Here is a 22,825-nt window from a genome sequence, read left to right as displayed (position 1 = left end):
TGCAAAATGATTGTGGTTGGACTAGGTTATTTCTAAGAACCTATACATCTTAAATTCTATAGTTTAGACACAGTTGAAGATGCTGGCAGGCAGGCAAGTGTAATGATTTATTCCAGTACTTGGAGAGCTAAGGCAGGAAGGTCCCAGAAAAAGAGAAAACACACATAAATAAGCTGACTATAGTTTAAATCTCCAAGGGGCTTAAAACAGCCCCCTCCAAATCCCCACTGAGCTGGGGACCTGGACTTCCTTGGCAGCTGGTCACAGAGCAGTACTGTAACTGCTTGGCACCCTCCAAGGCATGCTTACGGCTTCAGTGTGGAGATGTTCACAACAGCTCAAAATCAGTCCTCTAGGTTTGTAATTTATACCAAGTTACATTTTCTAGAGTTAGATATGATTTGTATTTATAAAGGTATTTAAAAAACCCTCACTTTTACATAATACACTAAAACTCACATTGTTAATTTCCAAGATAGTTTCCGATCATATCAATTCACAAGGTGTAGCAACTTGGATCTTTGATTGATATAAATCAGGAGGGGTTTTAGTGACCATGGCTCCTCTTCATTCTCCACTTGGCACTTGCATGGATTGCCCTGGACAAAATGGGTAGCCATGGTTAGCTGCTGAGGTGGAGAACACTTTTTTTTACGCAGTTTTTTAAGATAACCCAATAGCCTTCCTTGTTCAAACAGGCAAGTGGAGCACATCTGTTCAGTATAATGTGGGACTGTTCAGGACACCCCACAGAGTGTGTGGCATCAATGGTATCTACTGACATAGCTCATCTGGCCATGGTTCTCATCTCCAGATATCAACAGCTGGAAGGAAGCGTTCAGATCGAAGTTACTGATGTGTCAGACACAGGTCATATTGGTAGAGCATTGATTTGGAGAACTTGTTATAGTCCAGGTTGGCTTGAAACTTGCTATGTAGCTAGCTGAGAATAACTGAACTCCTGAGCCTGCCACTACTACCTCCCAAGTGCAGGGACCACTTACAGGCACTCTTTTGGTTTTAAAAATCATGGTTAGAAGTCTACTTTTTAAAAAAATCTTGATTTCGTGTGTGCCTGTGTGCCACTGTGCATGCATGTTTACAAGAGTCAGTTTTCTCCTTCCACATTGTGGGTCCCTGAGCTCAAAGAGGTCATCAGGCCTGGCAGTGAGTGCCTTTACCCACTGAAAATTCTCACTGGCTCCATTTGATAAGCTTCAATTCCAGATAGAGCCAGTCAGCTTTAAGGGCATGTATGGGGGGCGGGGTATGGCACAAAGCCTGTCCCATGGGTAAACCAGTCTGCAACACCTCATCCATCCAGACTGATGACCGGGAAAAGTACCACGTCATTGCTCGCCAAATTCAAGAGACTTTATAGTTTGTGTTAGAAAGTAGTTATTTACCTAGAAGCACTCCTTGTTTTTCAATACTGAAAATCACCTTATCTCTAACCTTTACATGTCCACTAGAAGGTCTGACTTCCATTTCTGCCCAAGTACTTGACCACTGCTGTGAAGACAAGGAAATTAGGTGATTACAGTTGTTGACAGGTCATCAAGACAGTCTGGATGTGAACATTTTGAAAGAACTTAAGCATTCTGTTACTTAATTCTGACTGGAATTAATTTAAAAAAAATTGTTTTTACACTTTGCCCTTTGTTATAAATGATTCCAGTGAGGGCCATATATAGGTCTACATGGGTAGTGTTAGAAACAATTCCACACTCCCCTGGTTAGACAGGCGTTATTTGGTTTGGATACCTGCATGAACTGAACCCCTAAAGTCTCGGCTACCCTGACAGCTGTGTCAGCCTATTTGATTTTTTTTTTTAACCCCAAATCTATGTTTCTAAAAGAAAAGCAAGCATTGATGTTCAGTAAAGAATGAACACTGTAAGATGCTTGATGGTTAGATTTCAGGATCCCGCTCATTCAGTAGCCTGTTCTCATCCTTTTCTGGAGCAGGTCTTCAAGCTCCCTCAAAGGCAGTGACCTGCTATGCTGTGACCCCTTGCCTGGTGGTCTCAGGTAAGAGTAAGCGGTGGTGGCGCACGCCTTTAATCCCAGCACTCGGGAGGCAGAGGCAGGCGGATCTCTGTGAGTTCGAGGCCAGCCTGGGCTACCAAGTGAGTTCCAGGAAAAGGCGCAAAGCTACACAGAGAAACCCTGTCTCGAAAAACCAAAAAAAAAAAAAAAAAAAAAAAAAGAGTAAGCCATTTCCCCCAGCCCTGTCAGCTGGTTTCAGTTAAAAGCCCAGCTCTTTAGACCACAAGGTTCATGTGTGGTAGGGGAGAAGGGTGTGGAGGTGCAGACCTTGGCTTTTTATTCAGCCAGCCTAAATAGTAGTTTTGCATCCTGGCTGCCCTTACGCTCACTCTGACTCCCCATCCCATAAAAATCTCCATTCATGTCTAGCCCTCCAGTTTTTTGATCCACCACAATTAGCCTGGGCCATCTGTGTGACTGCGTTTGGAGCCGCGGTCCTTCTGAGCTCAGTAGGCGGTCACACAACTGAAGAGTGATTCCCATTCCTGAGAATCTTCTCGTAGCCAACAGTTCACACGCGAAGGGCGGTCGTGATGACCCTTCAGTCTCTGGCCCCCACAGCACTGGATTACAGGGACAAGTGAGACCACATCTGCCTTGTGTGCACAGGTGCTGGGATCCCAGGCTGCACAGGAAGCTGAAGCAGGCAGACCGCTGAGCTCCAGGCCAGCCAGGGCTACACACAGTGAGACCCTGGAGAGGGAGAGACAATAGCAGGATTCTAAGAATGGATAGCTGGGGGGAGTTTAGGGTAGGGGAGGTGAGAAGGGCTAGGATGCTAGTGTGGACTCTGAAATGTGTAACAGGTCCTTGTGATACTGAGGGACCCTCGAGGCCACCGTGAACTCTGTCCCTTCCACCAGATGGTAAATGACTCATGTTGGAAGAGGGGAACTGGTTTCACAAGTTCCTGAGGAATGCTGGCTTTTTGTCTAACCGCCAGAAACCCTCCTATAGTTCAGGCTGAGCTCATTTCTGGATATTTGGACTACCTTTTGGAGTTTGGGACTTAACAGATTTTTTTTTTTTTTTTTTTTCTAGACAGGGTCTCATATATATCCTTGGCTGACCTAAAACTTGCTATGTAGATCAGACTGGCCTTAGATTTAGAGATCTGCCTGCCTACTCTCTATAGCCTCAAAAGAAAGAGTATGTTACCTGTTCCTTCTCCCTTACTGTGATAAAACACCACAATCAAAAGCTGACTTAGAACAAAGCTTATTTGGGCTTATGGTTGTAGAAGAAAGAGCCCACAGGGTGGGAAGAATGGCGGCAGAGCAGGAAGTTAAATGAACACATTATAGTCATCACTGTTCACTTACCAGCAATCTAAAGTGAGGTGAAGCCCCGCCCTAACCCAGCCTACAGTCCAGTTCCAGGTACTTAAAGGCACATTTCATCCTGGTACAACCCAAGAGATCCCAGCCAAACTGCCTTGACTTACAGGGTTTCTCTGTGTAGCCCTGGCTGTCCTAGAACTCACTCTGTAGGCCAGGCTGGCCTCGAACTCAGAGATCCACCTGCCTCTGCCTCCTGAGTGCTGGGAGTAAAGGCCTGCGCCACCACCGCCTGGGCTCAAGACAAATTCTTTTTTGTTGTTGTTTTTTAATTTTCTGGAGCTAAGGACCGAACCCAGGGCCTAGCAAGCACTCTGCCACTGAGCTAAATCCCCAACCCCTCAAGACAAATTCTTAAAATGGACCCATGGTATTTACAGTGTTTGTCTCAAGACATAAAAATGAACTGTTAGAAGGATAAGCAAGCTGTGAGCACCATTCAGTTTAAAATTAGTAGGGGAGTTTTCAAATCATGTCTGGAGCTCTGGGGCCCTTTAGGGTACAGGAAGGCAGTGAGGTGGCTGGTTCGCTTGCTTTTACCTGGTTTAGATACTGAGAGTCTTAGGAAGACTGTTTATAAGTAGACACACTAAAAGGCATGGAGTGATGGGGTGTGAGAGAGCTTGCCTGTAATCCCCAGCACTAGGGAGGCAGAGGCAGGATCATGAGTTTGAGGCCAGCCTGGGATACCCAATGAGACACTATCTTAAAGTGAAGGGCTAACGATGTGGCTCAGTGGTACAGAACCTGCCCAACATAGCAAGACTGGGATCAATAAGGACAGCTGTGCCTTCTACCCCAGAAATCAAACAGGGAACTACTACTACTACTACTTGAGCTACTTGCTTAGAATTTAGCATAGGAATGGGTCAAGGGTGGCTAAGCATTGCTGACTGAGAACCCTGAAGGCATCCTTAGCATGAGAATGAAACCCAGAGGTGACAGTGACAATCCCATCCTCTGCATTCCTCTCGCCCTTCAGCCAGGAAATGGAGATTGGGGACAAAGGTCAGTGCAGTGCCTTGTGGCAGAGTCCTTGGAGGTCTGAGGATGCTCCTGAGCTGGACTGGATCTGAGGAGGATGTGAGCCTTGAACCCTGGCCTGGGCCCTCCTGGGGACACCCTGGGGTGAATATGGCAGCCTCCTTGGGAGAGCTTCACTAGGAGGGACAAGTGGGAAGGGCTGAGCACCCTCCCTGCTGACCTAGGGAGTTACCAATACTTCAGATGCGTCACTCTTTACAGATTAGAACTGTAACCAGTGAGTAAGTGCCACCTCCTGTCGCTCGTCAACCTCGGTGCTGCGGAGGCCACAGGCCCATGTTGGTTCCACTTCTGTACTCCAGTTCTTCTCTTACTAGTGGTAACACAGCCCAGTTTCTGCACCTGTCTTAGTATTTAGTCCCTGCACATCGTCGGCAGCAGCAACCTGGAGTCACGGCGCTGAGGAAGTCTCAGAAACAAGAGTCAGTGCCCAAAATAACAGGGGCCTTAAAAATTAAGATCTTAATCTTCAATCCAAAGAATGCAGCTCTTTTGGATTCCAGGAAGACACTGGGAATATACACTTGCACAATCATTAAATCTTTTATTTACATATAGAAATTGGTAAAACTTAAAACAAAACCAAATGCAACTTGTACAGAAATCCTTTAATTTTCTTTATTTTCACACATTAAAAAAATGAAACACACTATACAAATGGTTTTCATAGCAGATTACACATGGGTCCATTCAGACTCGCTCTCAAGTGCTGCCTCAGAGGACAGCTGTTAACCAGGGGCCAATGTATTGATTTAAGTGCAGTAGCATGCAGCCTCAGCATGGAAGGTTCGGTTCCCCTCTGTCCATAAGTTAGGGTAAATGGCATTGGCGTTGGTTTACTGACTGAAATGTGTCAGTCCTGAGCAGTCCGGCTGTAGCCTGAGACCAGCTGGTGGGAACTGTGGTCTCAGCTTTAAAAAGGGAGGTCCAAATGGCGGCAGGCTGGCTGCTATGAACGTGAGCTGCTTCCATTCTATTCCGTGGACTCTGCTGTGGGTCACAGACCCTTGTAGAAGGAAGGGTTAGGCCAAGTAACTGTAGGTGTCCTTCTCACCATCAACTCGTTCCAAATATTCTTTCTCGATGAGAATATCAATGCATTTCTGGACATTATTGTAGGAGAAAGAGGGAGTGAAAGGGAAAAAGAAATACAAATAACCATCAGGCCAGAGGTCTGTCTGTCACCTTCACGAGGTTACACTCCACTGAGAGCTCAGCAAGAAGCAAATCTACCTGTCTGTTTTCCTGAATGCAGTCCTTCAGGAAGGCCTGCTAAGGCGGCTGGCTGAGTACCCTGCCTCCCAAGTCTGCCCTAGACATGAAGGCGCAAGGGCTGCAGCATATCTAGGCCACAATCTGCTTTTCTAATAAAGCCTGGCTGCCTTGGGCAAGGCTCTGTGCCATCAAATGTCCGAAGCATAGGATGGATGGGGAAGCAGGACCCGAGGACATGCTAGTACTGTGTTAATAGGTCCCTCAGATATTGTGGGCCTCCTGACTGCTGAGGACTCACCACCCAGTTCCACCCTCTGAGCCTCCCCAATGGTGGAGGCTTACCCAGGTAGTTTCAGAAAAGGAAAGACCTGCTGAGAATCGCCAGCAGAAACTAGGCAAATGAGATCATTGGTACCCTAGTTACAGGGTCGTATGTTCATACAACGCAATCCCTGCACAGCAGCGGGAATGAACAGTGTAACCCAGGGTGGTCCCCTCCTACTGCCAGGCAGGTCCTCACCAGCACATCAGAGCACCCACTGCCCACTACTTCCTAGCAAGCCAAACCAGCCAAGGCTACATTATGGTTCACGAGCTGGGACAGCTAATTGCCACAGCAATGTGGGCACAGGGGAGGACACGGGACGACTTATTCCTTCTCAGGGTGTCCACTACAAAGGTTTACGACACACCTCTCTCCATAATGGTTTCAAGAAGGAAGACAGGCTGACTGTCCTTTGCTTAAGTTTCTTGTTGAGTAAACCAGTTCCCGTTTTCATCAAACAGTGAGTAACCCTTTTGCTGAGTCTTTCCTACCAAGAGAAGGATAGCTACTGCTCTAGCTCCTGTACCTTGATCACTGGGACCCGAGGTTTGAACCTGGAAGACAGCTGAGTGAGGACTTCGCCAAGTAACTGCTGGTGTTTCAGGACCTTCCTCATTTTCATGATTCTCACGATGGCGGCCTATGCAACCAAGAGGGAAAACGTGCTTAGAGCTTTACAGCTGAGCAGGAGTGTTAAAGGCAGCCTGTACACAGGCCACTTCAGCTCTACTTCCATGCACAGGGTAACAAGCACCCTACAGATCAGAGGGTGCAGGCAATCAGCTCTCTCCTCGTGTCAACCCTAACAGAACAAACATTACAATGTTTCAGCCAAGGGGCTAGAGCATGGCTCAGTGGTTAACAGCACTGGCTGCTCTTTCAGAAAACCTGGGTTTGGTTCCCAGCACCCCACAAGGAGCTCACAATGCTCTAACTCCAGTTCCTGGAGATCCCCCCCTCTTCCAGCCTCTGGGGACACTGTCATGCACATGCCCTTATATACATATAGACAAAACATGCATTTGGAATAAACCTAAGTCTTTAAAACGTGTTTTGGCCAACTATAAAGCACTACAGAATAAAGAAAAGCTCGCTCACTGAGGCCACAGACGCTCCCCACCCTCGCCCTCAACTCCACTTGTTTCTCTCAATCTGCTGGTATTTATCTGTTCCCCAATATTTAGGCAAGAAGATAAGACTATTTCCTCTGGGTACACAGGACACTTCATGCTCAGACACCAACGTCCTGGTGTCCGGCGTTGTCATCTTTGGCCATCTCTGAGCCCTGTGTCGTTCCGGCAGCACTTGCCAGTCAGCACAGACAGAGCGAGCAACACTTTCTCTAAGTGTACAGGGCAGACTCGGTTCAGTCACCTGAATCAGTAGTTTGCGGTCTTCCTCTATATTTTTGTGTGTGGTTTCTTGCTCCTGCTTCTGTTCAGTTTTCATTGGTACGTTGATATTAACCCTTAATTTCTTACTGTCAAGACAATAGAGGAAACAGGTCACTGAAAAGTCCACTTCCTCTCTTTCAACACTGTAGGTTTTGCTTCCCTGGCCTGGGGTAGAAGGTGGTTTACACTCATCTCTTCTGCATCATTTCTACCAGGCACCTGGGACTTGCCCCTCTGCCAATGCTATGTAATCACCACAGGGCTGTGACTGAAGTGACATTTGATTCCTCACTTTTGTCAAGTGTAATAACACCAAAATAATCTGACATAATGGTCTAAACATTCTATATGAGTCACTCAAGAAGACTTATTTTCAAAATAAAGAGAAAACCAAAACAGCATCACACAAAGCAACATGGAGGACCAGCAGGCGGGCAGTCACCAAGCCCTCTGAGTCCAGTTCCCCTGGCTTGGGGATAAGACCAACAGCCGTGTATTCCATTTTTCTTACTTTTTATAACCAAGATATAACTTTATTAGGGTGTCTGGCTTCAATTCCACCTCATCAACATTTGCATTTTCATCTTCCAAGACCTACAAGAAAATAGCTGTTACTAGGCACATCCCAGGGAAAGGCTTTCTTTTAGCTTAACACAAAGTACACAGACATACCAGCAACTTCGACTTCAGTAAAATCTGTAGGACTTGTGCCAAAATATCCTGCAATTAGAGAGAAAAATGGTGAGCAAGAAGGAAGACACTTCTTTCCAGTGGCTGTCCCAGAGTCAGCCCACCCCAAAGCAGAAGGCACCCAGAGAAGGTGACATGACTTGTCCTCAGAGCTTCTTTATGGCTTAGAGCACCCAATAATCAAAGGCAACAACAGTTTCCCACGAACACTGGACACAAGGTGCCTGCTTCTTCAATGAAACCTACACGAAATTACTCACGTCTTCAATATCTGAAGTTTCACAAGAAATTTCTGTGGTGCTGGGGATCAAACCCAAGGCTCTGTGTAAGCCAGGCAAGTGTTCTACTACCTCAGAACATGCAAATGAAGCACCAAAGCTACACTGCACTCATGAGCATGCTGGGGCTCAGTGGCTTTAGTGAACTCAATGCGTCTGTGACATCTCATCTGTAGGCAGCAGCTGGTCTGGTGATTCCAGCACCATCAGCCTCATGGGCACTTAGTACCTCACCTGGACTTTACCCAACACTAGGCAGAAGTTCTGCCCTATTCATAATGGCACCCATGCTGGTCTGAGGCTACGCAAGTAGCTTTGTCAGAGAAGCGGCAGCACACATGCAAATGGATAAAGTACTGACACTTGCAAAACCTTGCAGACAGAATATACTAAGTGAAATAAGGCAAGCACAGAAAGACACACACAGCTTCATTTAACTTGTATGCCATTTCCAGAGAAGAGTCCACGGAGGTTAATGGGTGTCAGGGACACAGGGCAAAGTGGGAAGGTAGAGTTGTCACTGCTAATGGTTAGGGTTCTACTCTCAAGAGATGGAAATGTTCTGGAACTGGATGTAGTGCAGGCCATATACAATTGTTTACTGACTAAACAAACAACTTAAATGGTTTATGTTACATGGAATTTCATGCTATTTGAACTGCAGGAGAATACAACTAATAGGAAGAATAGTAGAAAAATAAGTCAAAATTTAATCTCAGAAAAATCTACTTGGAAAAAAGGATAAGAGATGGTAAAATGAGAGAGAGCCAGGTGTGGTGGACACCTGTCCTCTAGCACCTGAGATGCTGGGGAGGAGGGTGATGAATTTCAGGTCCTCCTTGGCTACAGATGAGACCTTGTCTTAAAGAACTGGTTACATGAATGAAAGGGATTCACACACAGACACACACACACATACACACAGAGAGGCAGACAGACAGACAGAGTGACTGACTGACTGACTGGGTTTAAAAACAGGGCATTTCATAATGTCCTTACAATGCCCGCATAAAAGCTGGTAGGGATTTGGCTGAACTGGCTACCACCGTCACAAGTGCTAGCCACCACATCTGACTGAGTACCATCTGTTTTCTCCAAAAAACTTCCTCCCAAACTATAAATAGTCGAAAAATCATTACAGTGGCACATGGAGTTTTTTACAAGCCAGATCTTAGTGCCACCAACCCCAAGAATGTGCTGGACGCCCCTCACACTAGCGTGAAATAAGTCAGGTTAACTTTGGAGTCCCATGAACACTGCCAGGTACATAGCCTTCCCTGACACAAACCATGAGTAGTCACTGGTCTCGCTGGCACCCAAGGTCTGTCCAGAGGTCCCAATGAAGAGCCCTCTGTGGATCTGGCCTGGTCTCTGGTGCCCTGTGGTCAGACGAAGCTTACTGTTTGGGGAGTTTTGTTTTCTTTTTTCATGCAGCAAACATCTGTTAAGTCAGACACTTGTCCTCTCCTCTCTCCCCAACACCCTATGATAAAGCCATGGCGACTTGAGTAGAGAAGGGCAGGAGTACCATCTTAATCTGCGTGCTGTCCGTCAGTTGCTGTACAGTGTAGGCATCTTCTGTGTTGTACTGAAGCAGGATCGCCATCTGGAATGTGGATGCCTTCAAGGCCCCCAGAGAAAAGAGAAATGTGAAACATGGAGAAAGGCCTTCCCAGGTACAACCGACTTTCACAAAATAGTCTTCAGATGCAAAACAGAAAAGGGAATACAAAACGTCACACGGCCAGGTAATGTACAGTTTCCTTAACGTCACCTTCCAAACACTGAGAGGACTTTCAGTTTTCTCCTGAAAAGTGTCCTCTATCAAAGATAACTATATAAGCATCTCCACTCTTATTTAAATACATACCAGGTGTAAGACATTAATCACGAATTATATTTTTATGCACAGAACAAAAAAGATTTTTTTGGTACACACCATGTATATATTATGTATGTATGTATGTATGTATGTATGTATGTATGTATGTATGTGTGTTCAGGTTGATAGAGACCTCCAGACCAAGTATAATGGTTACCTGGTGTTAAGTACCTCATCAGTGTAGGGGTTGAAAAGTTAAACTAGTGAGTAGTTTGAGTCAGCCATTCTAATGTTTAACACTAAAAGGAATTTATATATTGTTACCAGCTCCCAACCGAGACCATCTCATGGTATGACATAAGCATTACTGGGAAACACACCAAGTACAGAAGTTAAAGTACAAAGAACTCAGACTGAAAGAAAAGGTCTTAACAGAAAATTTGGCTCCTGCAACATACAAGCTATGGTGGAGTGTCAGTGAAGCGGACCCCAGCCTCCTCATCTACAAGTGCAATCAGTCCCTTAGCTATCGGTATTCAGCACTCCACACTAAGGTGTCTTACCAGTGTGAGGCTGCAGAGAGCTGTGACTAGAAGTTGACAGGTGAAATGTCAGCTTTGCAACCTGTCACCAAGTGTGTCAGGCAAGGGGCATGCCAAACACCACCAAAGACACTCTTAACTCAGAACGGAGAAGAAGAAAATCGAGGTTCAGAGTAAGGAGGTAACTTGCCCGCCCCCCGGCAAAAGAATATGAGTTCAGCTCACATGAACATGACGAACATACTTGACTCCCTACACTGTGCTGTCAGAGGATGAACTACATTCCACTGCATGAGTTACCTACCTGGATTTCTATAATTTGTTTTATCATCACTTAGTCTATTACATTTACATAATAAAGTAACCCCACCCCCCAAATTTAAAAAGATGATTTTACCTGCAAAGTATATCTGTTTTTGAAGCAATTAGTGACTAGTTCCCCTTTGGACAGTTGATACAACCACGTCAGTTTTCTGCCACTGTGACGGCTGGCGTAGAAAGCTGTGAACCGCTGATAACTGCGCTCCAACTGGACAAAAGAACAGTGCTATGTGGCATCCATGGCGCTACATTCTACAGTCAGCATTTCTAAAGATGGCTCCCTGCCCCAGTGCTGAGAACAAAACCAGTGCTTACAGAGACAAGATGTCAGGGGCGACTGTCTGGTGAGTACTGGAAGGCACTGGACACGAGAACCAAAGTAGGTTTCTACTTCTAGCCCAGTAGGTACCAGAGAGCTCATTGTGCAACCAACACGATTCTCCACTTTATCAAGTAAATCAACACTGCTGCCAACGGCTGGCCAGCCTTCCGCTCCACCCCAGTCCCATCTCACATTCTCCAGGAACACTGCTTATTGCTTAGCACAGCACTGTGGTCAGCACACTAACGGCCAGGCCGTCCCCCACCCCACCCACCCAGCCGCACAGCCAGGCCCCGACTCTTACCTCTGACGGCAAGGCAAACGTGCAAGACTGCTGGAAGGGCCACGACCCGGAACTGAGGACCTGGATGCTGAAGTCCACTGGGAAGGGGACACACTGAATTACTCACAGATGTGAAAATTCTATTGTTTACACACAGGCAGCAGCCAAAATTAAAGAAACTATATTAAAAGTCTTGCTTAAATATAAAATTAAAATTTTACCATAAAGAGTTTCAACTTATCCAATTAAAATTAGTAAAAAATAGAAGCCTAACATAGTGGTGCACACTTATGATCCCAGCATCAGACAGAGGAGGACCACAAGTTCCAGGCTAGTGGGCTACACAGCCAAATGCTTGCTATCAGAAACTCTGCTGTTAAAGGTTGAAGAACAGGAAACTGCTTTCCTCTGGGGCAATAGTTTCCTACTTTACTGTCAATGCAGAGTTCCAGGCTGGTCTGTCTTGTTCAATTTCTTTTTTTCTTCCTTTTTGTTTTTGGATATGAAGTTCAGCCTGCTCAGGCAGTGTGTGGTGACCAGGAATGGTTTAACAGCCCCGAATACAAGGATCTGGAAAGCTCAGGCACAACCAACTACCTCCATCACAGCTTGTGTACCACTTAGTACTGTGAAGACAGACATATATAACCTATGAATTAGGACAATTTCATCTTCACAGACAGCTTAGATGTCTACTAGCAAAACTGTTAAGCTTAATGGTGATAGAAGTTCTGATAGGGGAAGAGTAAGATTCTCCAACTTTCATCAAAAACACGAGAGAAGAAAATAATCAGAAATGTATCCAAACTAAGGTCAAAGGAACACAAGACAAAACAAGCCCACACATCAGCAAAGCCCAAGTCAGAACACGTGACTTGGCATCATCTGGTCCCGACAAAGGCTGCCATCATACCATCCTGGGAGTCAGGAGGAGAAGCCACTTAATTTGTAAGGAGAAAACTTAGTCTTTGGAATGCTGACACCATCTACCACCCTCACCCCATATTCTGACACTTGTCTCATCCACAATGAAGAGCCCCGAAAAGTCCTTCTATGAGCACTCAATACTCACAGTCCAGGGGTTCTGAATTCGTTAGGTGCTTTTTGAACTGTTCATTCAGGTCTTTGCTTACACCAATGTCTTGAAACATTCGTTGAAGTTTGGAGGTGTACTCAAAACCACAAGCTTGCTGAAATGAACCCAGGCAACTGTCTCATTAATTTGTAGAGAAATACAAACATATAATACAATGCATATAAGGCAATTTTAGGGAATCAGAGTACAATATATCTTTAGTTGTATGAAACTACTACTAGTAACACTTAGTCATCTCTTATGGTATAAGCATATACTGATTAAAATTAGTATGTTACAAAAAGATCATTAAAAACTGAACAGTAAGTTTTCAATATGCAATAAGCATACTGCAGCATTTAAAGCGAAGTGTTCTACCGCTGCGGTAGATTATACCTAGGAAATGATTAAAACCAGCTGTAGTGACACACATCTGAGAGAACTCAGGAGGAGGTAGAGGCAACAGGATCACACATTTGAGGCTAGCCGAGGCTGTCTCAAACGCCCCTCAAACCACACCCTTCCAGGTCCCAAATAATGTTTGTCCCTTATCCTACTACCAAACTGACTCCTTCAGAATGTGCCTGAAGCTTAAACCTCTGGGCTGGAAGTGTTAGGAAATGGGCCTTTGTGAGTTCCTGCATGTAGGGCTCTTATCATGGGCTTGGTGCCTCTTTAAGAGGATGCTCCCCGTTGAGTACTCTGCCAAGTGCGGTGGTTGACTGAGCCAGGAGGGCCCTCTTCAGGAACAACAACTAATACCTGGATCTTAGACTTCTCAGTCCCCAGAATGGAGACTTTATTTCTCTGCCTAAGTTACCTGGTCCATGGTATTTTGTTTTGACAGCTTGAGCTAAGAAAGCCACTAAGGGTCCACTCAAAGCCCAAAAGGTTGAGTGTGTGGGAGGCAGGTGAGGATGAGGAAATGGTGAGCAGAGCCCAGCGGAGAAGGGCTCCCCAGATCAGAAGGCCCTGAGACGGGGTTTTGAAGGAAGGGAAGCATCGGCGTGGCTGGGAAGCAGGGCTCACACGCAAACTCCTCTGCCCGCTGACAGCAGAGACTAGTAACCCCAGCACTAAAGCCTCAGGAGTCGGCTCTCCAGGAAAAGAACAGCACCTTCAACTTGGAGATCATGCTTGCTTCGGCATCGTCACTAGCACTGTTCTGATGCACCAGTCTCTTGGCAAGCATCTTTGCATAGAACTTCTGAAACACATCTTTGTCCTCGATGTACTTGAAGACCACCATCTGGCAATGCCAGGGAGAGAGCACATTAGTGAAGTAAACTCACAGCTGACTATCTCTGGCTACCGCCAGGAGCCAAGGATTGCTTGGTTTTGGGTGGGCCTATGTACCAACCTGTACAGACAGCATAAATTCACCCCAGAATGTGTATAAGAACTGCCAACCATTCCTCAAATCCCAGTTGGTTAAACTTGACTTAGCAAGAAGCAAAGTACTAGCTAGGGCTGGAGGGATGGCTCAGTGGATTAGAGTACTTGCTGTTCTTACAGAGGACCTGAGATCTGTTCCCAGCACATGGTGCCTCCCAACCATCTGTAACTTCAGTTCTGGGGGATAGAACACCCTTCTGATCCCCTCAGACACCAGGCATACATGTAGTGCATATACATACACATATGTAGGCAAAATACTCATATGCATATAATAAAATACATCAATTTTTGACAAATTAAATAAAATAAAAAAGGAAGCAAAGTACCAACGCCAAAAGTAGCAACTCAATTTTAGGAGTAAAGCCATAAATTCAAAATCATTCGCACATCTCAGACCCCATGTAAACAGCCTTACAAAGGGCAAAGGGCAATGGGCGATGGGCGTACCCAAGAAGCACCTTACCACTTGATTGAGGGTGTCTTCCAGTTCCGCTTCTTCCGGGTTCTTGGAACTGAAATGTCAAAGAGCAGCATGTTTACAAACAGGCCAGCAGAGGTGCACACAGACCACTCTGGCACACCGGCAGGGCTACATGTGCTTTCAAGTATTGGGTGATGAGTTGTCAGACCAGCTGACGAGCAAGGGGAGGTCACTTTCCTTTCATACTGACCCCAATCATGGAAGAGAATATAAAACAGTCACAATATCTAAGACGAAAATCAACAGAAGTTAATTATATTATAAAGTTTTCCTTTAAGATAGCCCATTTAAATATCAGTGAATGAGCTTCATTCTTACAATTCCTTTCTACAATCTGTATACTTTTACTTTTAAAAATAAAAAAAGCACATATAGTTTCTGTTTAATGGCCTAATAATTAAAGATAATGAAAAGGTACAAGCCATGGGTGAAGTGTGCTTTTATCTGTGGTCATATCTTTAAAACAACTGATTAATTTCTTCTATGGATATAATTAAGCAAAGGCGAACTAAGGGTAAGTTGGTTCTTAAAAATATTTGTAGAAGGATCCTGTGTAAAATAAACTGGTTTGCCTCAACCCTAGACAAAGAACTACAGACAACTAAGGAATGCATAGAGCAGGAGAAACGGTCTTCTCCAGAACAGCATACCAGTCGGTTATCTAATCCCAAATGGTCAGCCCTAAAATTGTATACATACTCATTATACAGACTGAACAGGTTGTATCTATGTATTTAGGAACACACCACCACCACCACCACCACCAATAATAATTAAAGAAAAGAAGCCATGAATTTGAAATTCGGTGGGTGGGGGTGTAACATGGGAGGGGGTTTGGAGGAGGAAAAGGTAATTATATCATAATCTCAAAAAAAAAAAAAAAAAAAAAACCAGCCACAAAACAACTCAACTCAAACATAAAATGAGCTGGTCACCTAACAATCTCTAAAACAATGTTATGATTTGTTTTTGTTTTGAGATATCCCATGCTACCATCCAACTCATGGAAATCCTCTTGCCTTAGCCTGAGTGCTGGGATTAGAGGTGTGCACCATCCCATCCACTATGAAAAAGTGTTTAAGAGAGTTGGCCCAGAGAGCCTGGCCCCTCCTGCCTTGGCAGGTCAGGTAGCTTCTCTCTCTTCATGCTCAATGCCAACTAGACTCTGCTCACCAACACATGCTTGTTAAAGGCACACCTGAAATGTCTCTACCATTCCGTTTTAATAGCCGGAACTAACTGGTTATAGACTATTATGGGCACACCACTGTTTGTCCTGTCACACAGACTGAGTAGCTCTGTATTTAAGTCACTTAATCACCTACAACGGCCCGAGAAGCAGCATCAAGTCTTAAGAGACACCAAGAGTAAACTCCTTTTTCCAAACCAGCAGGATGGCTGAGTGAAGGTGCTTGTCACCAAGCCTGATGACCTGAGTTTGGTGCCAGTGTTTTCACATGGCAGACGAGAGAACTGATTGGGCAAAGTTGTCCTCTGACCTCCACAGATGCACCATGAAGCATAGCCCCAAAATAAACAAACAAACAAACAAACAAACAAACAAATAAATAAATAAATAAAACGTAACACAAAAATTAAAGCCCTGACTGAAATAATGTGACTAGAAGAGATAAACAATGCAGCAGGCCAGCATGACAAACACAGAAAGATAATCAAGCGCTCACGTCCCACTGGCTTTGGGAGGATGGCTTTCTGGCAAAGCTAAAACCCCAGCTATTTACAAGTAATTAATTTTTAAAAACAGAGAGCAAGTGACCTTGACTCACTGTTTGCCCAGCCTGTACTGAGCAGACAGCACAGTTCTCTAAGCACAGCGAGCTGTCGGGTGTGCTACTGCTGAGCGACCGCCACAGTCTGCGGATGCCACATGGCCTAGATTTTGCACAATTATTCTCTGGTCACTGATGAAGGTGACTTGTTAACTTAAAAAATCTGTGTATGTGTGTGTGCCTGACTGTCTGTATGAGCATTACATGCGCACAGGAGCCTACGGAGGACAAAAGAGGGCATCACATTCCCTGGAACTAGTATCATAAGTGTTTGTGAGCTGCCCAATGTGGATACTAAGAACTTAATCCAGGTCCTCTGCAGGAGCAGCAAGTGTCCTGAACAACTGAGCCATCTCTCTGGCCCTGATAGTGAGACTGACTGTCACTGTTCACACTGGCATCTGTGGGTGTTCTCTTAGCCTTAGAGTGCTGTGGGATGTTCTGTATGGCAAATGTGTTGCTCTGATTGGCTAGTAAATAAAACACTGATTGGCCAGTAGTCAGGCAGGAGGAAGTATAGGTGGGACAAGGAGAATTCTGGGAAGTGGAAGGCTGAGTCAGAGACATTGCCAGCCACCGCCATGACAAACAGCATGTGAAGATGCCGGTAAGCCACAAGCCACGTGGCAAGGTATAGATTTATAGAAATGGATTAATTTAAGATATAAGAACAGTTAGCAAGAAGCCTGCCACGGCCATACAGTTTGTAACCAATATAAGTCTCTGTGTTTACTTGGTTGGGTCTGAGCGGCTGTTGGACTGGTGGGTGAGAGAGATTTGTCCTGACTGTGGGCCAGGCAGGAAAACTCTAGCTACAAAAATTAGCTTTTAAAAATCTAATGCATTGACCCCAGAACCAGTACAGTGTGGGGTCTGTGTCCCTTGCATAGCATTTGGTGATATAACATGTGGGGCACCGAGGCAAACTTTCAACATTTTTGGACCAAAAGAAACTGTGACAGGGAGAGAAGCTGAGGGGACTAAGGCATCCTGGACAAGTAATGGGAACATACCAGAGGAGGAAGCCTTCCTGACCATACCTCCTCCATCTCTAAACACAGGTAAGAAGATCAGGAAAGTGTCAGGGAAGATATAAGGTGATGAAAAGGAAGAATGCACAGCACCAACACATGACCAGATGAAAACCAAACTTTAAAGTACAGATGGCTGGACACGGTGGCACTCTGTAAATACAGTATGTGGAAGGCTGTGGACGGGAGGACTGGCGGGAGTTTTGAGGCTAGCTTGTGCTATGTAGCAGCTCTGTCAAAAGCAAAGTTTGTAGAGCAACACATGAGCCAGACTGCAGTATTCGGTCTTCCGCTCTTCAGAAAGCCGGTGGGGCTGACGCAGGTTGCAACAGATGTGATGCATCACTGGCGGGTAAATGTTACCAAATACTGATTCCTTGTATGAAGACCGAGGTTTAAATCAGGGTACTAGGAAACACACAAAACCAAGTCAGTACCTTTTCTTCAACAAGGAGTCACAGTACCGAGCGAGCAGCTCCGGGGATTTACTGGATGACTGGGCCATTTTGGTAACTGCATTGTTGTTTATGAAGCGACCGCAAGCCTGTGTTATAGAAAAGACAGTTAGAGAAAAGGTGTCCTGTTCATACACACTGACTAGGCAGCACAGTGACACGCTCACCTTATCAAGTGCAGCCACAAAGCCGGCGTCATTGTTGAATGCTGACATCACTAGGGCGTTGTACTTTTTATGAACATCCAGAACTGTCTGCACATACATCTTGGGGTCCTTAGGTGGAGGGAAAACCAGAAACAAACAGGAATTAAAGTACATATTCTTGTGCAGCTCTAAGACATTCTACAGGTTTAATTACATCTTCAAAGACATTAATATGATCAGAAATACCTTTGGTCCCACCAATGAAGCACACAGGACATTGTGTTTATGTGTAAAACGAAATAATTCTCCAGATTAAAAATTAAATACCTTAAAAAAAAAAAACTGAGAGAGATCATGGAAGTCTTTTCTTTTTCAAAATGACAGCAGATCTGAACACAAGTAGGGGATACACAATGGCAACTGTGTGGCCAAGGCCAGGGACAAGCACTGGGAACTTCGGGGTGGGCAACAGGAACTCTTCAGACAAAAGAATGCAGTGGAGGATTAGTCCCTGGGGAGAGCATGCTCCATGCTAAAGGAGACAGGCAGTACTGGTGGAAGACAAAGGAGATGGAAGGATGGAGGAACTACACAATATCAAGTGGTTTTCAGCAGTCAGTTTGCCAGCCAAGGACCCATAACATGAGGCAGGTACTGTCTTCAGTGTCCATCTTAGATGATTAAGCTAAGTTACACTTCTTACTAAAGTAAGGGCCAGCACAGCCAGGCAAGGACTCAGGTAGATGACTCGAGTCTGACGTGTTCTCTTCAGCTTTCAGAATGGAAAAGGTCCAGCTGATGAACATATGGCAGAAAGGCTCTTGACTAGCCCTTCATAACTCAGGAGCTATAGGTGCACAGAAGTGAGATATTCTGGCAGTGCCTCTAAATTCCTGATGTGTGATTTCACTGTGGATACTTCTGAGACAGCATTTCTCTATGCAGCCCAGGCTGGGTTACAGGTGTACCACTGTGTCCAGACCCCAGTTCCTGACACACTATCTTGCACAATTCAGGAATGAGAAAACAGAAACCCTTGCATTTTTGATAAAATTTGTTTTAAATTAATAATGGGTAAAAACAGAACCCTATTATGCAATTATTCTCTATAGGTTGCAGGTGTGTATGTTTAAAAATATAATAAATGCAAAATTATCATGAAAAAATATAGTGATGATATAATTTCCCTGAGATGGAAAGATGGTCTTTACCTGATCTAATGAGATAATGTGGCCCCTGTCTCATGACAACTATTCCTGTATGTTGCACAGACGGCACAATTCTAAAGAAAGCATCCAAGAGCACCTACAAGTTAAGCATGCACACACCTTACTTCATACGGGTTTTCTTTTTTAAGCACTGCATTTTTTTCCTTTGCTTGATTCAATTTTGGTTTGTCATTAGAGACAATATTACTTTGGTAGATTCAGGTTTTACACTGCTTTCTGATCTCACATTAAATTACTACACAACATCCATATGTTCTTCCTTACAATTTCCACAGTCACTGGTTTTACAAAGAACTCTAGCCTACAGTGAGTATCCAACCACAGGAAAACGCAGTAACCACTACTGGTCCACTTAGATCCCACATGGAGGTTAGCATGCTTGCAAAGAACCAAATGAATCTCAAAACTGCCAATTTAAAGACTCAAGATTGCTTATAAAACCTGCTACTTTGGGGACTACTATGGTGATATTTTGTTTGTGGTCTAACAAATAAAGCTTGCCTGAAGATCAGAGGGCAAAACCAGCCACTAGTTAGCCATAGAGGGCAGGCAGTGGTTGGCACACGCCTTTAATCCCAGCACTAGGGAGGTTGAGACAGGAAGTGATATGGCTCAATGGAAAAAGGAATATAAGGCAGGAGAAGACAGGAGCTCAGTCCCTTTCGGTTGAGGATTTTGTAGAGGTAAGAACTAGTGGCTGGCTGCTCTGCCTCTCTGATCTTTCAGCTTTCACCCTAATATCTGACTCCCAGTTTTTATTAATAAGACCAATTAAGATTCATGCTACAGACTACCAGTCACAGAATTCATACACAGTATATTATGTCTATAAACAGTCTAGAACTTAGAGAATGACTGAGGCTTAGCAGTGGAGGGGTGACAAACTCGTTTATTGAGACGGCAGGTGACGAGCCTGCAGAGTCCTTCCCACACGCTCTCACCTCTCCCTGGGCTGACTTTTGCCTTCACCTCCCAACAGCAGCTCTCCTGCTACGTCTTGACAGACTGACTTTGGGCATCAGTACTGACTCCACATTTACTCTTCTGTGATAGGAGAATTAGAACCCTTTCTTTGGCTTTTTCCACTTCTTAAATTTTTCCCTCAGACTCAGGATTTGGAAACAAAATTTTCAGTAAAATGCCCCAAAGAAATTCCCATATAGAGATGCAAAGCTTTGCAAAGAATAAAGCAGCCTACAGACTGATTCTAGACTCTTCATAATAGAGAAGACCTAGCAGAGTATGGCTGAGGTGGTGGAACTGACAGGAACCCATAGAATAATGTGTGCCCAGAGAGCGAGCCCTGCAAAAGTGGTTTTAAGAATTTCATTATTGCCGGGCGGTGGTGGCGCACGGCTTTAATCCCAACACTCAGGAGGCAGAGGCAGGCGGATCTCTGTGAGTTCAAGGCCAGCCTGGGCTACCAAGTGAGTTCCAGGAAAGGCGCAAAGCTACACAGAGAAACCCTGTCTCGAAAAACCAAAAAAAAAAAAAAAAAAGAATTTCATTATTACCCTGTGGATGCAGGACATGCTTGAATATGGAGGAGGGCTGCCACAGCATTAGTGTGGAGCGAGATGACAACTCTTTGGGGTCAGTTCTTTCCTTCCACTGTGGGTCCTAGGGATCAAACTCAGGTCGTCAGGCCTTTGGCCTCCTTCACACCAAGCCATCGAATCAGCCCTGGTTTTTTGTTTTGTTTTGTTTTTTTGTTTGTTGAGGCAGGGTCTTTCATAGTTCAGGCTAGTCTCCTATGTACTATACAGCCAAGGGTGGCCTTGGGTTTGATCTTCCTGCCTCTGCCTCCTGAGTGGCAGAGTTACAGGTATGTGGCACCATGCCTGGCTTTGGGGAAAAATTTTAGGTTTAAAACAAAATGAACATAATAGTGGTAAGTCTGGTTCACATCCACAACAGTACACAAGAGGTTTCTTTTCCATATAAAAAAAAAAACTCCTCTCGGTTCCCAAGGGATCTTATTCAATACCCATGATATAAAAGCCGTTATGACATCCAAGACTGACAGTTCTAACATCTAAAGTCACCACCAACCTTGCACAACCTGCCATTCAGAGGCCATGTGATTCTGTAGTTCCTAAGCTAAAAATGATTACGTACACGTACACACACACACACACACACACACACACACACACACACACACACACACGCGCGCGCGCGCGCGCGTCACTGTCACTTCATCTTAGTTGTTTCGACAAAGCCTATTACTATTCTTACAGCCACTCTTACTAATTTCAATCACTTTCTACATGAAGCAATGTTCTGAGTAAAAATCTGGTCTTGTCAAGTGCATGGTTATTAGTAATAATACCCTTAGTGGCTTTCCTTGTGCCCTTAGGGCAGAGTGACATGTTTACATGCTCAGCCCCCTCTCCCTTTCCAGACTCTCCTCCAGTCCTCTGCCTTACATCTTAGACTGTGTTTGTTTACAGTCACTGAAGGGCTGTCTGGGATCTCTTTGCCTGGGTGGAAAGTGACTGGGAAGACAATCAGCAGTGACCTCTGGCCTCTACACGCATCTGTGCACACACGTGTAAACATCCCCAGTTCAAATGCACACACACACAAGTTGGACCAACACTGGTCTTCAAAAAGGCCCGAGTCAGGCACTGGGGCACACACCATAGGAGGATGACCTGGGAGGCTGAGACCAGAGAAGGCCGTACAGTAAGACTCAAGATGCCACATCTGAGAATCAGCTGTGATACTAAATACACACAATTCCTAGTGACCCAGTACTATTCAAGAATACTGTCAAGAGGTAAACTGGGATTCTATAGGTTTTTAAAGAACCATCTCTTATTCGTCCTAGGTATCAATTTGTATTCCTTCTAAACAATTCTTTCAACCTAAGCCTAGAGCCACTTTGAAGGGCAAAGTTTTCACCTGCATTTTCCATGGGCCCAGGGGCTAATGACAGCCAATTGTGACACTTGTTTCTCCGTCAGGAAGCAGTTAACCATACACTACAGGGATACATGGATCCCTCCTCAACACTGACCTTACCTCTGGATAATTTGTCTCTGGGAAGTTAAGGGGAAGAAAGTTTGCTCCCAGAAAGAAGCAAACACATCATACAAGCATCTGGGGGCAAAAAAAAAAAAAAAAAAAGTGACCCTTCTCCACAAGCACCTGGCCTTTTGAGTAACTATCTCCACAGAAATCATCTATCTCAACATAAAGCCATAGAGTTTCAGAAACACACACCCTGACCACAAACCATCAACTGCAGAGAAAGGGGCAATTTCACACAAAACTTCCTTATCAGCCACCAAACCACCCCACCCCATGAGTGTTCAGGAACACACACACACACACACACACACACACACACACACACACACACACACACACACACATACTTTTTGAGATAGGGTCTACACAGTCCTGGTTGTCCTGGAACTCACTATGCAGGCCAGGCTGGCCTTGAACTCACAGAGATCCACCCACCTCTGCCCCTTGGGTGCTGGGATTAAAGGTGTGTGCTGGGATTAAAGGTGTGTGCTACCAGCCTAGCTATATAATTAATTTTGATATTAACTAATTGGAGAAGAAAAGGGAAACAAACATGAGGCTC

General features: G+C 44.9%; 1 protein-coding gene across 3 annotated transcripts in view; it reads right to left on the bottom strand.

Annotated features, from left to right (window-relative positions):
- Positions 1-5,023: 5,023 nt before the first annotated feature.
- The window catches only part of Cul1 (cullin 1), an 83,737-nt gene continuing 65,935 nt past the window's right edge, over positions 5,024-22,825 (bottom strand). For all 3 annotated transcript variants that reach the window (XM_059257669.1, XM_059257668.1, XM_059257670.1), the window contains exons 10-22: positions 18,020-18,127; positions 17,835-17,941; positions 14,559-14,607; positions 13,815-13,946; positions 12,695-12,812; positions 11,644-11,720; positions 11,094-11,225; positions 9,861-9,953; positions 8,037-8,084; positions 7,876-7,958; positions 7,345-7,450; positions 6,497-6,610; positions 5,024-5,533 (exon numbers count right to left, since the gene is read on the bottom strand). In XM_059257669.1, coding sequence (XP_059113652.1) covers positions 5,453-5,533; positions 6,497-6,610; positions 7,345-7,450; positions 7,876-7,958; positions 8,037-8,084; positions 9,861-9,953; positions 11,094-11,225; positions 11,644-11,720; positions 12,695-12,812; positions 13,815-13,946; positions 14,559-14,607; positions 17,835-17,941; positions 18,020-18,127 — 1,248 coding nt within the window. In that variant the 3' untranslated portion in view covers positions 5,024-5,452. The remainder of the gene's footprint in view (positions 5,534-6,496; positions 6,611-7,344; positions 7,451-7,875; positions 7,959-8,036; positions 8,085-9,860; positions 9,954-11,093; positions 11,226-11,643; positions 11,721-12,694; positions 12,813-13,814; positions 13,947-14,558; positions 14,608-17,834; positions 17,942-18,019; positions 18,128-22,825) is intronic.

This window comes from Peromyscus eremicus, chromosome 3 (assembly GCF_949786415.1).
Source record: "Peromyscus eremicus chromosome 3, PerEre_H2_v1, whole genome shotgun sequence".
NCBI classification, from domain to species: Eukaryota; Metazoa; Chordata; class Mammalia; order Rodentia; family Cricetidae; genus Peromyscus; species Peromyscus eremicus.
Note: the sequence above shows the minus strand (reverse complement) of the source record. Positions and strands in the feature narration are given on the sequence as shown.